Source organism: Lipotes vexillifer, unplaced genomic scaffold, assembly GCF_000442215.2.
Source record: "Lipotes vexillifer unplaced genomic scaffold, Lipotes_vexillifer_v1.1 scaffold691, whole genome shotgun sequence".
NCBI classification, from domain to species: domain Eukaryota; kingdom Metazoa; phylum Chordata; class Mammalia; order Artiodactyla; family Lipotidae; genus Lipotes; species Lipotes vexillifer.
This window is the reverse complement of record NW_006788040.1, coordinates 3168484-3184717: the sequence shown is the minus strand read 5'-3', so window position 1 is coordinate 3184717 and position 16234 is coordinate 3168484. Positions and strand designations below refer to the sequence as shown.

The following is a 16234-nucleotide window of genomic DNA, read 5'->3' as shown; positions in this document are numbered from 1 at the left end:
GGCCAGCTCAGTTTAAACAAAGTTTAAACAAAGTCATTGATTTACTCTGCCAATTTGGAGAAGAAAATACTAGGAGGCTCACATTCCAGTCCTGGGAATGACGGAAACTATGCCCTTGAAAGGGCCTATATATCGAAAGACTGAATTGCTTTCATTCATTCCTTCTTCCCATACTGTTTTCTTCCCACCAAAATATAATTGAAGAGCTAACCTGACTTAGTAACACCGAAGAATTACCTGGAAGGGTTCTATCTTTTCACTTTTTGCATATCTTCTAACCACCAGCTACGAGATTTACTCATCTCTGCATCCCTAGAACCTAGAACAGTGCTGAGCACTGAGGAAGCAGTAACTACTTATTAAAGAACGTATTACTTTGTAATTCTAGGGAACTTAACATTTTGTAATTTGCTTCAAAAAAGTGAAAATGCCCATGTGGGGTGTTTCCTCGGGTTTCTCCATTTTAATATTCCTGTGTCTAAACTGGTCCCTAGCTACCGTTCGGAGGCCCCTCTTTCACAAGTCCCCCCTCCCCCCCCTGCCCCTTTGCGCCGCAACAGGCGGGCAAGAGCCCTGAACCTCCCCTCATGTCTTTTTTTTTTTTTTTTTGCGGTACGCAGACCTCTCACTCTTGTGGCCTCTCCCATCGCGGAGCACAGGCTCCGGACGCGCAGGCCCAGCGGCCATGGCTCACGGGCCCAGCCGCTCCGCGGCACGTGGGATCCTCCCAGACCGGGGCACGAACCCGCGTCCCCTGCATCGGCAGGCGGACTCTCAACTACTGCGCCACCAGGGAAGCCCCTCCCCTCATGTCTTATATGTGACATTTTTTCATTTAATAATAATAATAATGTACGCTCATAGCAGAAAGTTTAGAGATGCAAAGAAAAATGAAATTACACGTATTCCCGCCACTCTGAGAGAACACCACGTAAGGTTTATTAAGCCTTCACTATGAGTTAAACCTAGTTTTAAAACGCGCGATCTCATTCCCTAAAGACTTATTTCGCGGAATTTCTTTGCAGGCTTTTTTCTAACCCAAGCCCCGATTCGCGCTGGTCTTTCGATTTTCTGCTCAGCTCCGGGCCCTAAGTGGCGCACAAGATATAATTCTGTCAGGGGCGGGTAAAAATCTGTTATGTCTCCGTAAAAATTGGTCTGGAAATCTCTCGGTTTGGAATTAAACTCTGCGTCAGCCTAGGGGGGGAAATTCCATTTATTGAGGAAACTCCGCCTGGCTCCGGACCCTTCCTCACGAGCACGGGGTTCCCTAGACCCGGCCCTCCGGTGCCCCACACCCTCCCAGCGCCGTTACGCCTACCGGTCACCACGGCGAAGAATGCCCGGCACTGCGGCCGCCAAGCTGGACGCCCTGGACCCACCCCCTCCGGATTGGCCGGACCAATGGGCGCTAAGATAGGCCTGCGTCACTCGGCTCTGGCCAATCGCGGAGGGCCACGATCGTTGAAAGGCTGGGCGCGGTGGGACCGGCCCGCTGGGCGGCGGGGACGCGCACTCGCGTAGACACGCTCCGGCTATGGTGGTGGTGGCAGCCGCGCAGAGCCCGGCCGCCGGGGCACCCAAAGTTCTGCTTCTGTCCGGCCAGCCCGCCGCCGCTGCCGCCGCCGCCGGAGCCCCGGTCGGCCGGGCTCTGCCGGTCATGGTGCCGGGCCAGCGAGGGGCCAGCCCGGAGGCGGCGAGCGGGGTGCCGCCCCAGGCGCGCAAACGACAGCGCCTCACGCACCTAAGCCCCGAGGAGAAGGCGCTGCGGAGGTGGGCGAGGGTCGAGGCGCGGAGCCGGAGGGCGAGGGCCTGGGGTCTGGGACCGAATTCGAAGGCGAGACAGGGACCTGGGGCTGCGCAGACGGTCCGCAGCGCTCAGGCGTTGGTGGCCGGGCCAGTCCGGTGCCAGCGTGGCGCGGGGCGGGGCAGGAAGTCTGGACTAGCAGATCCACCGCGCTGGGTGGAGTCCAGAGCTGCGCAGGCCTTTTTTATTTACTTCTTTTCTATCTCATTAGAGATAACCAGAGCTGGGTATCAGGGTACCTGGGTTCCAGGCCCTCTAGCTGTGACCACAAACCCGTGGTCAGCTTTTCTGAATTTGGGCTGTGACATGAAGCCAATTGGTTAACCTACTTTTTTTGGAGGCGCACGGAACTGAAATATCAGCTGTTGAAGGGGTCTGGGAGCGCTGTAAGGCTCACTAGTCAAACTCAGCCTTTGCATCCTTAAAATGTTATCTACTTCATCAGGCTGCTGGGGAGATTGAGAAATGCCTAGTACTTAGTTCTCCGTAAATGTTAGTTTTCTTATGATCATTGTGCTTTTTGTGATTTATGAAGTGCCTCCTGGAGTAGACACGGGCCTAGGCTTTCAGCACCAGGACGAAAGTCGCATCAGCCTCTCCCTCTTTTGAGTTGGGTTTAGGGAGGGAGGGTTTATGTCCTAGCGCGATTGCAGCCTTTACTAGATTTAATCAGTCCAGGTTGGATCCTGTTTGAGGGGATTGGAGTCAGGAAGCAACGGGGGAGTAGAAAGGGGAGGAGGAAATATCTTATGATGCAAGGTGAATGATATTTGTGTCCAGCCTTTGTGCTGTGGCCAGGGATGAGACGGAGGTGGATGACTCAGTATGGGGGAGAATAAAGTAGGTCTTCAAGCTAGATCCACAGAAGGCTGGTTTTTTTTTTTTTTTTTGGTTTTGTTTTCTTGAGGGGGAGGAGCCTGAAGTGTATTTTACCATTAGTCTACCTTATACTGTAAATTAAAATGAAAGCACCAGGTGGCCAAGTTTTCAAATAAAGATATAAATAAGGTTTGAGATGACTCAGTGTGGTATATCTCTTTCTGTTCTCAGGAAACTGAAAAACAGAGTAGCAGCTCAGACTGCCAGAGACCGAAAGAAAGCTCGAATGAGTGAGCTGGAGCAACAAGTGGTAGATTTGGAAGAAGAGGTAAAAATATTTAAGGCCAAACTCGTATCTTTTATCCATTGTATATCTTTCCTTGGTTAATGGTTGCTTCATCTCCTTTAGAATACAATTGGACATATAATTAAAAGTTAAACTTTTAGTTAATCTAAGTTAGGGTAGATAGGTAGTTGGTTAAGTGGTGAAGCTTGATGATTGCAGCAGTGATTGACCCTCTTGGCATTTGGTGCTAGCTCTATCTCAAAGCTGGTGAATTACAACATTACAACGTTTTATCAGTTAGTACTAAAAAATTAGTAAATGCAGATAGGAAATCATTGCTTAAACTTGAGACCTTTTCTGGTTTATCCAAAAGTCCACTAACGGTTCCCTTCCCCTTCTAGGGTCTACTTGTTACCTAAACTTAAATTGTTGCCAGTTACACATCCTGAATACATAAGGATTATTTGTGGTGTTCTTTTTTTTTAACATGTTGATTTTACAGTCCACCACTACCACTTTTATTATTACCCGCCAGTTCAAGATAGGATTTTTTTAAACATCATATCTAAAAGCCACAAGTCACTCTTTGTTGAAGTCTCTATTAGTAGTTGGGGGCATTGTGTTATATGTGACCCCGTGAGATGGCACTTCCTAAATAGCTTTTTTTTTTTGTAATTATAACCTTGCCTTCTAATACCCACTGTGAACAACTTCATAAGCATAGAGTTTTCCAAAAGACCCGGGAGAAGGAAAGGAAACCTACTGTAGTGAAACACTGTTAGGTGGATTCTTAAGTGAAAGAATTAGATGTCTTAATAGCCTCTTCTGAACTTTCTTCCAGAACCAAAAACTTTTGCTAGAAAATCAGCTTTTACGAGAGAAAACTCATGGCCTCATAGTTGAGAACCAGGAATTGAGACAGCGCTTGGGGATGGATGCCCTAGTGACTGAAGAGGAGGCAGAGACCAAAGTAAGTCATGTCCTTTATTTGGTGCCGTATGTGAGAACTGGTTTTAAGTGACATGACCTCTTTCTTTAATGATACTTATTCATTTTTCAAGAGTGTAGTGAATAGTACTAGGTCCTAATAATTAAAATAAGTTACATGACTCTCTAAGAGCAAGTACTAACAAATGCCAGTAGTCGACAAGATATATCTACCATGCCAACATTAAGGAGAACCAGGATAAGAGAGCCAGTCAAACCTGACTTTGAATGCTACTGAAATTATAGTGGTTCTTTGATGAATATGATTGAGAAGAGAAGGGATTCATTGTGATAGTGACACCTTTCTGATAGAAGAGTGATGTATGGGTTTTAATTTACGAATCATGGCAAATTCAGTGATAATACTTAAGTGGTCTAAGGTTGACAGTAGGGCAGTTCTACTCAGAAGATAATGTTCAGGACAAACTTTTTAAAAAATTACTATCCAAAAAGATTCTGGGCTGAAATTTACTATAGAACTTTATTACTAGGAACGTTATTCTTATTGAGAATATAAGTAAGATATTTAAGAATATCGGTCCTGCCTGAATCTTTGCTTGGGGAAGAAAACTGTTTCATTGTACAGAAAATCACAATGAAGTTAGTCTTACCTTCCTTTTCTTATCTCTTCTTGAGGAGGGCTCGAGAAAATGGAAATAACAAAGGTTTAAGGGAAAGATTTCAGCTATAAAGAATAGTTTTCTAGTCAAGAATCACAGCTTCCTGGCAAGTATTTCCCTGGGGACTCTCAGCTGTTGGAGCTGTTCATTCACTTTGGTCTTTCCTCCCAGGGGAATGGAGCGAGGCCGGTGGCCGGGTCTGCTGAGTCCGCAGCACTCAGACTACGTGCACCTCTGCAGCAGGTGCAGGCCCAGTTGTCACCCCTCCAGAACATCTCCCCATGGATTCTGACGGTGTTGACTCTTCAGACTCTGAGGTAGGGCTTATTCAGGTTTACTAAAGAGGTGTATAACTATTTAATTCCATTTGTTTGATGCCTGACATCCATAACCAGACATATGAGGACAGAGAAGGTAGTTTCGGTTGAGTTGGAGGTGAACATTAACTACCTTCCTATTTCCAGGTGGTTTAGGACATGGAGTGGAGTATAGATAAATGGGTCTGGTGGGTCCTGGAGGTCATCCTATAGCCTAATGATTAATTTACATTTTGGAACCTAGCACTAAGGTAGATTCTCAGTGCATTCTAATAGTTGAACTCCATTTAATTTTTCCTTTTACAGTCTGATATCCTGTTGGGCATTTTGTTCAACTTGGACCCAGTTATGTTCTTCAGATGTCCCTCTCCAGAGTCTACCAGCCTGGAGCAGCTCCCAGAAGTCGACCCAGAAGGACCCAGTTCCTTACCCGCACCCCCCTCTCCATCCCTGGGGACGTCATCAGCCAAGCTGGAAGCCATTAATGAACTGATTCGTTTTGACCACATATATACAAAGCCCCTAGTCTTAGAGATACCCTCTGAGACAGAGAGCCAAGCTAATGTGGTAGTGAAAATTGAGGAAGCACCTTCCAGTCCCTCAGAGAAAGATCACCCTGAATTCACTGTCTCAGTGAAGGAAGAACTTGTAGATGACTTCATTCCAGAGCTGGGTATCTCAGATCTGCTTTCAACCAGCCACTGCCTGAAGCCATCTTCCTACCTACTGGATGCTTATAGTGACTGTAGCTATGAGGGTTCCCCTTCTCCCTTGAGTGACATGTCCTCTCTGCTTGGTGTAGACCATTCTTGGGAGGACACTTTTGCTAGTGAACTCTTTCCCCAGCTGATTAGTGTCTAAGGAGTGATCCAATACCGATGCCCTTTTCTTGACTATTACACTGCTGGAGGATATAGCACAGAAGCCTGTGCTTCATTCAAAAAGCCAAAGTAGAGGGTGTATGGTCCTAGAGAATTCCTCTAAAGTATTTGTTCAAACCTCATAGGTCACCCCAAGTATTGTCTTTTGACATTCAGCAGTCCAGGGTACAGATACCTATAATCCAGAATTAGATATTCTGAGGTTGTACCGTTTAGACGATTCGTGGGAGGACTTTTTTGCTAGTTACCTCTTTCCCCAGCTGATTAGTGTCTAAGGAGTGATCCAATACCGATGCCCTTTTCTTGACTATTACACTGCTGGAGGATATAGCACAGAAGCCTGTGCTTCATTCAAAAAGCCAAAGTAGAGGGTGTATGGTCCTAGAGAATTCCTCTAAAGTATTTGTTCAAACCTCATAGGTCACCCCAAGTATTGTCTTTTGACATTCAGCAGTCCAGGGTACAGATACCTATAATCCAGAATTAGATATTCTGAGGTTGTACCTTTATCTTAAGGGCAGTGGTTTGCCCTAAAGTATTTATGTAAGCATCACTAGAAAAGTGTCTCAGACATGGAATTAACGAATGGCCCTTTATCATTTCTCTTTACCCATCTTGGCATCCCAGGCTTGCCTCTGATCTTAGGTCCTTTAGTTTGCTTCTGCAAGCAGAGAGAACACCTACCTGAGGGGGCTCCTTTTCCCTCATCATGTACAGTTCAAGTAAAGATCAAGAATCTTTTGTAAAATAGAAATTTACTATGTAAATGCTTGATGGAATCTTCCCTGCTAGTGTAACTTTTGGAAGGTGCTTTCTCCATTTATTTAAAACTACCTGTGCAGTTAAAAAGTACAATGCAGTGTCTTTGTTCTTTGATTCCTTCTTGAACCTCAAGTCTTATTGTTGTTATTCTCTCTCAGTTTTCACTGTTTGCCATGGTAGTGATTTATCCCACTTCAGTGAGCATGCCACTTTTTAAAGTGACTGAAGGCTTTCCCCCCTTAATTACCGCCTGCTTCAATTCCTGGCTGCCTGAAGTAAACACTGAGCAATTACTATATTTGAGACAGTTTCTTCAGCCTAATTGACCAATATTACAGCTAGTAAATGGCAGAGCTAGAACATTTAACTTTTGCTATTAACATGTTAGAGAAGGACATGCCATTAAATATCAATACTTTTGCTGTTATTATAGAGATTAAGAGGATTTTCTAGACTCAAACTCCCTGGGTTCAACTCTGCCACCAGTTCAGCTGGGTAACCCTGGGCATAAATTACCACTTATTTCCTCATCTGTAAAGGGGTATAATAGAGGATTCAAAGAGACGATGCATTATAAGCACTTAATATATGCCAGGCACCGTCCCAAGCACTCAAAAGTTAACTGTTATCTCCTAATCCACTTTGGAAGGGTTTTAATCTCTTACAGAATTATATACACTCTAGGACATGTTTCACAAAAGAATGAACCTGTTAAAACCCCCAAACTACAGACTTGATAACCTCATCATCCAAGGTGCATCTTTTCCTTGGGAATCCACTTACAAGATATTAAAGGAGTCCCCTAATTTATAGAAATTATTTTACCCATGCCAGCATTTTATGCCAGTGTTTACTGACTACCTCTGGGGAGGTCAGAGTGAGTGAGCAGACCAAACGAGGTGGGATTCGAAGAATCCCCAGCAACAAGGCAAAGCAGGCTATGGTTACAGCCAAGTACAAGGGAATGCCTTTGGTGTGATTGGGGGCGTGTCCACAAGCATACTAGTAGGCAAGAGAGCCTAAGGTCCCTGGTTGCTGAAACCAGAGCCCAGTCCTAGTACTTGGCAATGCAAACTTGCTTAATCTCTGAGTTTCTGTTTTGTAAGTGTAAGAACAATCCTCCAGCTGCCCCACAATTAACCTGATCACCAGATTTTCTAGAACTGAAAACAAGTGCTGAGAATCTATTTAGGGATTGTGTAGGCAGATGTAATTACAGATACATTTTAGCTTTCAACATTATAGAACAAGCATCTGAAGACTGAGGCTCAACTAATTTACATTCAATGACATAACGTGAAAGAGACAGCTGTACAACAGGAATAACACACAGGACACAACCTGTGTAGATTGAGTTTTCATTTCCTGCACAGATGGGTGAAAATTACTAAACACTCAGGATATCCTATCTTCATACTGAAACACTAAATGGAATGGTTAGAAATAAAAACATCTTTCTCTGCAAAACCAAAGCAAGATTTCTATTAAATGCAGAAGGTTGTCCATAACTCAAGCAGGTGACAGATACCTGTACACCATTTCCCTGGGCCTTGTAACACCAATGTGTGCTTCTCTGCTTTTCTACTAGGTGTGTTACTGGAGCAGGCAAAGTAGGGACAGAACTGTAGGCAGAGGTAATTAATACCTCCTACTCCAAGAATATTTTATGGCATCAAATTCTAATCTTCTAAGATTAAATCTTTACCCTCTGACTTCTAAAGTTAATTAGGGACAGGAAGACTGGCTTGTTTACCCACTAACCAGTTGCTGAAAGACAACATTCCTGTCTTGCTGGAGCTATAGTCTAACACCACATAACTGCATGTAGCTCATCTCTCAAATGCCACTAGTAGAATATTTGAACCAAACTGATACATACAAAACTATATTCCCTCAAGGAGTTTAAAGTTACACTGCCTGAACCATACTTTATTGTAGATTATTTCAATGAAACCTAAACATGTTAGGTATTGCTGTAAAAAGACCACTGGTCAAGTAGGAACCCTGGACCTGGTGAATTGGATTATTATACTAAGTTGTCACTATCTACTTAGGCTTAGTTTCCAAATCTATAAAAATAGATAACTTTTAGCTGTGATTTCCAAATTTTGGTAAAGAAAACAATATCCTGAGTTTTCTGTAGCCGCAACTCAAACTCTGCCTGCCCGCAAATCAGGAATCCACATTTATCAACTAATGGTTGTAAATATGCATGCAATACCGCCACCCGGTGACCTGTCAACTCAAGAAAGGAATGACCATGTAACTGGACATCTAGAGGAATTTTCCTACTCCCTACTCCCTATTTTTAAAGGTCCCAAACTTGATTTCATTTACTTACGTGCAGGAACACAATATCTCAAATAGTCCAAAACACTTAAGTTTTATTGAAAACAAAATACAAAAACACCAGATTCTCATTTTAAAGTAAAACTAACAGCATCTTCCACAACTTTCCAAGTACTCCACCATCCTTCTCACTATTAAAAAACAAAACCAAGTTCCAGATACAAAATAATTAATGAACCCACTGGTGAACATTTTTCTCATGGTTCTAGTTTCCACTCATTTTTTAAATTTTACATTTGCACCTTTTCAAGAATGAGTAGCAATTTTTATTTGATTCATATCTGTGAGAACCACACTTAACTTTCTTCATATGAAATTAAAAAAAACAAAACCACACACACCCTAATCAAACTCAGAGAAAATACACATTTGTTCATTAAAGCTCACCTGCTTTAGATAATTTTTTCTCTTCACACATTAGCATAGTAAGCCAATGTTTGATCCATGCTGCAAAAGCTGTACAAAATGAAAAGACCTGTTAATTCCCTAGGGAAACCTTAAGGCAAAAGCAAAAGCCTTACTCTACAAAAGAAAAACAAAGCAGAGGCATGGGGACTGTGGAGACGGCTCAGATGAGTAAGCACCACATGGATGAAGACAATTTTTGTACAAACATATATGCAGGATAAAGTTTAAAAAGGAGCATTGAACATCCATGCTTCCTGCAGAAATAATGATTATGTCAGGTAAAATGACTCCTGAAACAAGTTCTACTTGGATCTTAATAATCTTATTAGTTCTCTCCTACATATACCCGTGGTATCTGAGCCTTGTTTCAGAGCTCTTCTTTCCTCCTGTTCACTGTACAGACCTGGATCCCAGGCCTGCCCAACAATCCCTATAGAAGACAGTGTTAGTGTGCTTGGGTCCTTCTTTGGAAAGCTGTCACCTCTCCTTCACCTGAACACTGGGACTAACTCCAAATTCCAGGCAGTCACTTCATGTTTTTGAGCTGTAGCAGAACAAATGCATGGAGGTTTCTTTAAGGCTACAAACTTTACAAGTTGGTCCCATTAACAATTACCTAGAGGCAGGAGTTTTTTAAATGGCATGAATCAAACACTTGTACGTTTCAACAGAACAGTTTACACAGTCACTTCATGTTTTTGAGCTGTAGCAGAACAAATGCATGGAGGTTTCTTTAAGGCTACAAACTTTACAAGTTGGTCCCATTAACAATTACCTAGAGGCAGGAGTTTTTTAAATGGCATGAATCAAACACTTGTACGTTTCAACAGAATACAGTTTACATTCATCTCTAAATCTGAGATTAAGAAACTATTAGCTGGTTTCCAACTGTTTCAATACTGGTTTGAAGTTTGAATAATTTTACTGTGTAGACATTAAATATTTTGTTTAAATATTAAACATTAAATCTTTTCCTGACTATCCAGACAGAAATAGAGAAAGCAGGAACAACAGGCAGAAGAAACAGTCCAGTTAACAGACTTGTGACTTCTATGCCATCTGTAAAAAGGGGAGGGACTTCGGCATGGGTTTCAAAATTGCCTGGGAGCTGCCTCCTAAAGTCACCTCTACTTGGCATAAACCATGTTTTCTACACAAGGTATCTGATTCCAACAAAGGCAAAAGAAACCCAGAAAACAAAACAGGAAGAACTGGGGTGGTCTCCCATTGTCTGATAAAAGAGCTAGTATTACACTCAATAAGTTATAGTGGATATTCTGTAGCACTAAAGAAATTGTCATTTTACTTCGTACTACTGAGTCCTTGCCACGCAGAAGAGCTCTTCCTGAGAAATAAAAAACTTCAATCCTGGTTACCCTCAGAGGACGCCTTGAGCCTGGTTAAGGTCCTCAAGATGAAGATTTCCTGCTAGCAGGAAGCTATTCTCTAACTTTTAGGCTTACTGCACCATAGTTGAAACAATAGGCAAACTGGCTATTTCAGTAAATCTCAATGTCACTTGCCCATATGTGCTCAGCTAATTATTCAGTCACTGTTTTCTAAATTAACATTAAAAAACTCAACTTGCTTATACAGGCACAACTTTTTTTTTTAACTACAGAAGTTATATGCTGGGCTTAGCTGATACAGCACTGCCCCAGGATTACCTGAGGGATGCTTCTCCCAGAGCCAATTCGCACATGGTTTACCTCACAACCTTTTAAACTATCACTCAAAGTTAATTAAGCTGTAAACATTACTGAATAGCTGGGCTTATCGATTATGCAAGGGAAACCAAGGAGCAACAGTAGCACAAGGCAAAAGAGCCTCAAAGGAAAAACCTTTTCTTTGTATTTTTCATTGCATTTTCAGAGGCAAAGAGGGGAGCCACAAGGCTACTGGCTATTTAATCAATATAACTACACTGAATTGACAACTAATATACAGGTTTCAGAGCCTCTGTTAATTTCCCCAGCATAGGCTTAAGCTACTGCCTCCTTCCTCCTTCTCCCCAATCATATATAGTCACCACTGTAAACAGAGCTCATTATCTACAGATGAAGTTGTGGCTCGACTGTCGAAGTACACATAGTAGGAGAGCATCCTACTTCCTTAATGCATCTTTTTCAACTCAAGTATCTGAATGATATAGACAATGTGACAGATGACTTAAAAGTCATGCTTACACATATAGCTTCTATACTTGACTTTGCAGAATGTACTCCTTATTCCTTTAATAAGACCCCTAGAGAACTGCTTTTCCCTTGAGACAAGTTTCCTTGGCAAAAGTTGAATTCAAGAAATGGCTACCCAAAATGAGAGTCGCACCCCAAATCACAGGTGGAGCTATTACACCCGTTTCAAAACTTTCAAGTCCCTATACTGTACAAGCAGGCTCATGACTGAACACATAAGCCTTCTAAAATTTGACAACTTTAGTATAGAAACTGGTGTCTAGAGTTCCATCTCTTCTTCTGTGCAAGCAGCTGTCTCCAAACTAGTGTAAACAGGCAACCCTGTTTGCCGAGGTTCCAAGAACAGTTCAGTTCTTTGAGGGTAGGCAGTGCCAGCAGCTGCATGCTTAGTTTGGCTCTCTCCTGTGTAGTTCTTAGCATTAGATGACAGCTTTGGCTTATCAGAAAGGAGTTCAGGGAGAGGTTTCCAGAGCACAAGCTCCATGGAAGGACGGCTCCTAAGACATAAAATACAGATTTTTATCAATAATTTTATAACATGAAAATAAAAGATATACATTGAAAAACTAATGTTTGCTACCTAACATCTAAAAACGGATGGGATTAAATAGATTTATGACAATCCAAATTGATTTTTACAAAGGCCACTCAAGTACATTAAATTTTACAGTTCTGCATGCATTTTTAAGCAAACCAACTGGTTGTACTGATGCTGTGATTAGAATATAAACATTCAACATGAAAAACAGAGGCCCTTGATTTATTATAGTGTTTTCTTAAACTGTGGTTAATATTAGCAGATGTGAACTACTATATTGTACTAAACCATTATAAATGAAAAAGAAACACTGGCCAAACACACTAAAAATATCTCAGTATGCCTTTTGCTTAGTACAGCTATGAAACATAATGCTTTTTGCAGTAAGCCACTGTCTGTGCCTACCCCACCCCCTCGCTGCCCTCTCCATCTAGTGATGGTTTGATGGTTTCTGGGACCCAAAGGCAAGTAAGGAAAAATAAAACACAAACAATGAAGAACACACCCCCACACACACAAGGCTAGCTTCTGGAAAACTACCAAGAGCAGAAAGTGCTATGTTTTAGGCTGGAGGGCAATGTGACCTGCTTACTCTTGGCTAAACTATTTACCCACCCTAAGGGCTAGGTAGTCAGAATTATAAGATCAAGCTAGGAGGCTAATGCAAAACCCTTGTGTGCTAACATCAAGCAGCAGTGGAACCCACTGTGTCTAAAGACAATACTGCCCCATCTACCTGGCATCAGTGGGACTGGTATCCTAAGAGAATTTTTCAGATATCTGACACTTACCCTCACTGAGTACCAAGTCTATCTGAAGTCTTTTCTAGGCAACATCTAAATGGCACTTTATAACTTGCCTACTACAGTTGCCCCTCTGTATCTGTGGGTTTTTGATTCAGACCATTTTATTTTTTTAATTAATTAATTAATTAATTTACTTATTCTTGGCTGTGTTGGGTCTTCATTGCTGCGTGGTTTTCTCTAGTTGTGGCGAGTGGGGGCTACTCTTCGTTGCAGTGCGTGGGCTCCCCATTGTGGTGGCTTCTCTTGTTGTAGAGCACAGGCTCTAGGCGTGCGGGCCTCAGAAGCTATGCCATGCGGGCTCAGTAGTTGTGGCTCACAGGCTCTAGTGCGCAGGCTCAGTAGTTGTGGCACAAGGGCTTAGTTGCTCCGCGGCATGTGGGAATCTTCCCAGACCAGGGCTCGAACCTGTGTCCCCTGCACTGGCAGGCGGATTCCTAACCACTGCGCCACCAGGGAAGCCCCCAGACCATTTTATATAAGGAAACTGAGCATCTTTGGATTTTAGTATCTGCAGGGGGTCTTGGAACCAATCTCCCCACGGATATTAAGAGACAACTGTACTTTACAGAGTCGGTAATGACCACTTGAAATCATCTAAGCTCAAGGACTACAAGAATTACAGGGCTGTCATTAGTTTTTATGTAAATGGGCTCCAGGCTGCTTTGCTTTTCAGGTTCTTATGTTTGCTTTCCAGTTGCCTCTCCTGTTCTCACACTGTACTGTCACTATTGACTACTATGAGTTTGTCTGTTCTGCTGTTTTTGTGTTTCTACTCTGATGACTGAGGAAACCAGATAACTGAGCTGATCAAACTGGGTCTAAACTAAGTGCAAAATGGCTCTTAGAGCTAAAGGCCTGAGGGGCTACACACTATGAGGTAAGAATATGAGCTGTGGATTGTGGCCTTTGTGATAACTTTTTTGACTGCTGGGAGACTTTTGTTTCCTAGGTCCTAATAGTGGTCCTAGATAACTGAGAGAGCCAGGTAAAAGGTACTTTTGAAATGTGGTTCCTACATCCTATCATAGGTATTTGAGAGAATGGGTTTTTTTTTTTTTTAACTTCTTTATTGGAGTATAATTGCTCTACAATGGTGTGTGAGTTTCTGCTGTATAACAAAGTGAATCAGCTACACATATACATATGAGAATGGGTTCTTTCTTGCCAATTCTCCCATTTCCAAATATTAGACTATTAGTGCATTTTAGGACTTCAAAACAACCCAGGGCTGTGTACACAAGGCAGCCAACTCCTGCTTGCATAGCATTTTGCTCATCCCAATGAACTAAGAAAAGGTCTCCAAACTGGGCTGAATACAAATGTACTGTGCTTTCACTTGGTTGGCGATCAGGAAGTGTCTAGAGACTGGGTTTTCCCTCCAAGATCATAACTGAATGGAAACCAGAAACCAAAACTTACATGGACTCAATCATTTTCTTTGTAAAGACTTCATCAAATTCCCTCTTCAAACCTGTTTTCATGGTATCAGAAAGGACAAGGCTGGGAAGATGGTTAATATTTCTGTCAGCTTCAACTTCTTCATCTTCGTCTATTATTCTAAATAAAGACAGAAGCGAAGGAAGAAAGACAAATTATTTAGTTAAGCTATTATATGTTCTATTAATTGGACAAAATTTAAAAAATAAAAACAAGGGTAAACGCAACAGATGCTACAGCAAAATATCAAGTAAAATATGAGACTATACCTGAGAGAAAGAAGTATACACAAAAGAGTCGTTCAACATTTAACCAAAATGTTTTACATTAGAGGCAATCAAATTTGAAGAATGTGTCCCTAAAAACCCTCATACCAAAAATTAATATTCAGAGATAGTAAGTGAAAATATTTAGTACAGTTCTATGAGAAGAGCTTACTTTAACATTTAAAGTGTATACTTTGAGCTTTCTGATTTTATAGTCTGATACGTTGAGGATCAAGGAATCACCAAATGATGAATTACACTAAATTGAAAGAGTAGAGATGTTACATAGGAACAATAATAAGCAGCTAGATACATGCTGCCCATTTACCTGTCCTCAATTTCCTGAAGCCTCCTTCGGGCAACTTCACACTGTGGTTCTCCCGTTGTCTGATCCATCTCTTCACAAATAACATCTAACATGCCAGGTGCAGAAAGGCCACTAGTGCACGGATTTACTCCATGACCCTCTATATCCTGATGTGCACAAAGAATCCAGTCATTAGGACCAGCACAGAGCCCTGCTTCAGTTAGCCTTTTCTTTCTTACTGGACAACTGAAAAAAAAAAAGAATCAATGAAAATCCTGGCTAATATAAATGAAATGTGTATCATCCCCATCTCGAATCAAATTCTTCTACGAAAAACATCTAATTTTTGACAGCGTGTGATTACAAGATGGAAAATCACACATTTTCTTTTCTGTCATTCTCACAGCCTCCCTGAGATGTTTCTCTTCCCGACATTTGTCAAATTAGGTTGCAACTGCAAGATTTTTGCCTTTCCAGATTAGAAGTGTTCGCTGTGGGAATTTAAAGTTGTTCTTACTTATTCAGCTCTGGAAAGGTCAAGTGGGAAGTAAAGAATACAAAAATCACAAAGTAGCAATTCAGTGCCAGCCATATTTTTTCATATTGCTGCTGGTCCATTACACTGGGCATATGAGGAGGTAATCTGCAGGCATCCTATATTCCCTCCGGGCAAAAATATATGCTTCATCAGGTCTGCAGCAAGTACTACAGGTGCAAATGATATTGCTGATTTCTTGGTTCTCTCCAAAAATGGCAGAGGCTGTCATTTGCCCTATGGGTCCCTGACCAATAATGGGGTGCACTTTTCTCCTGCCTTGCAACATAAACTATCCTCACTTCCTAGAAATTCTGTATTTACTTGAGACCTTAGAGTTCATCAAATCCAATTTCTTTGTTTTGCACATGTGGAAACTAGGACCTCGAAAACTAAAGTGCTCCCTCCAAAGTGTCATACGTAAGGTGAGTTGTATTGATATTTTGGGTACCAGACCCCAGAGACAGACCCTGAATCCTACCTCTATGCCATTTTCACTAAAACCTCCTGCCTTGTTAGGGAAATTCAACTGTTCAAGCTCTTACCACGAACCAGTATCTGCAAGCACTATGACCTGCCTGGTGCTTAGCTGAGACCTATACTGAAGCAAGTTAAATAGACAACCAGCCCTGCTCTATTTGAGTATTTAGACCAAAAGTACATTATTGCCTGGGCATCACCAAGCACAATCTCAAGACCAGAACACAGCTCTGCAACCAAAAAATTCATTAATGGCTACCACAGCTTCTGATTCTAAACTAAGAGTCACAGGAAGAAGCATGTATTTTAGAGAGAAATTTCTATTTCACGTCAAGACTATGAAAATCAACATTCAAGTCTCTGGCAATATAAAATCTGACAAGTAATAATGCTCTCTTGAACCTAGCTTTTTTTTTTTTTTTTTTTCCTTTTCA

The 16234-nt window shown here is 41.9% G+C and overlaps 2 protein-coding genes across 7 annotated transcripts in view; one reads left to right on the top strand and one right to left on the bottom strand.

Annotated features, from left to right (window-relative positions):
• The first annotated feature begins 1537 nt into the window (after nucleotides 1–1537).
• Nucleotides 1538–5697, top strand: LOC103079045 (X-box-binding protein 1). Its single transcript, XM_082931209.1, is given in 6 exon segments — nucleotides 1538–1773; nucleotides 2858–2954; nucleotides 3754–3882; nucleotides 4691–4750; nucleotides 4753–4836; nucleotides 5143–5697. Coding segments are annotated over 6 exon segments (1161 nt in total).
• A 5549-nt stretch (nucleotides 5698–11246) lies between these two features.
• The window catches only part of CCDC117 (coiled-coil domain containing 117), an 11679-nt gene continuing 6691 nt past the window's right edge, over nucleotides 11247–16234 (bottom strand). For 2 of the 6 annotated variants that reach the window (XM_007461150.1, XM_007461149.1), the window contains 3 exons: nucleotides 14807–15031; nucleotides 14195–14332; nucleotides 11691–11928 (listed from right to left, as the gene is read on the bottom strand). In XM_007461150.1, coding sequence (XP_007461212.1) covers nucleotides 11691–11928; nucleotides 14195–14332; nucleotides 14807–15031 — 601 coding nt within the window. Of the gene's footprint in view, nucleotides 11929–14194; nucleotides 14333–14806; nucleotides 15032–16234 lie in introns of all 6 variants that reach the window. The other 4 variants (XM_007461152.1, XM_007461151.1, XM_007461154.1 and 1 more) reach the window with 4 other exon arrangements.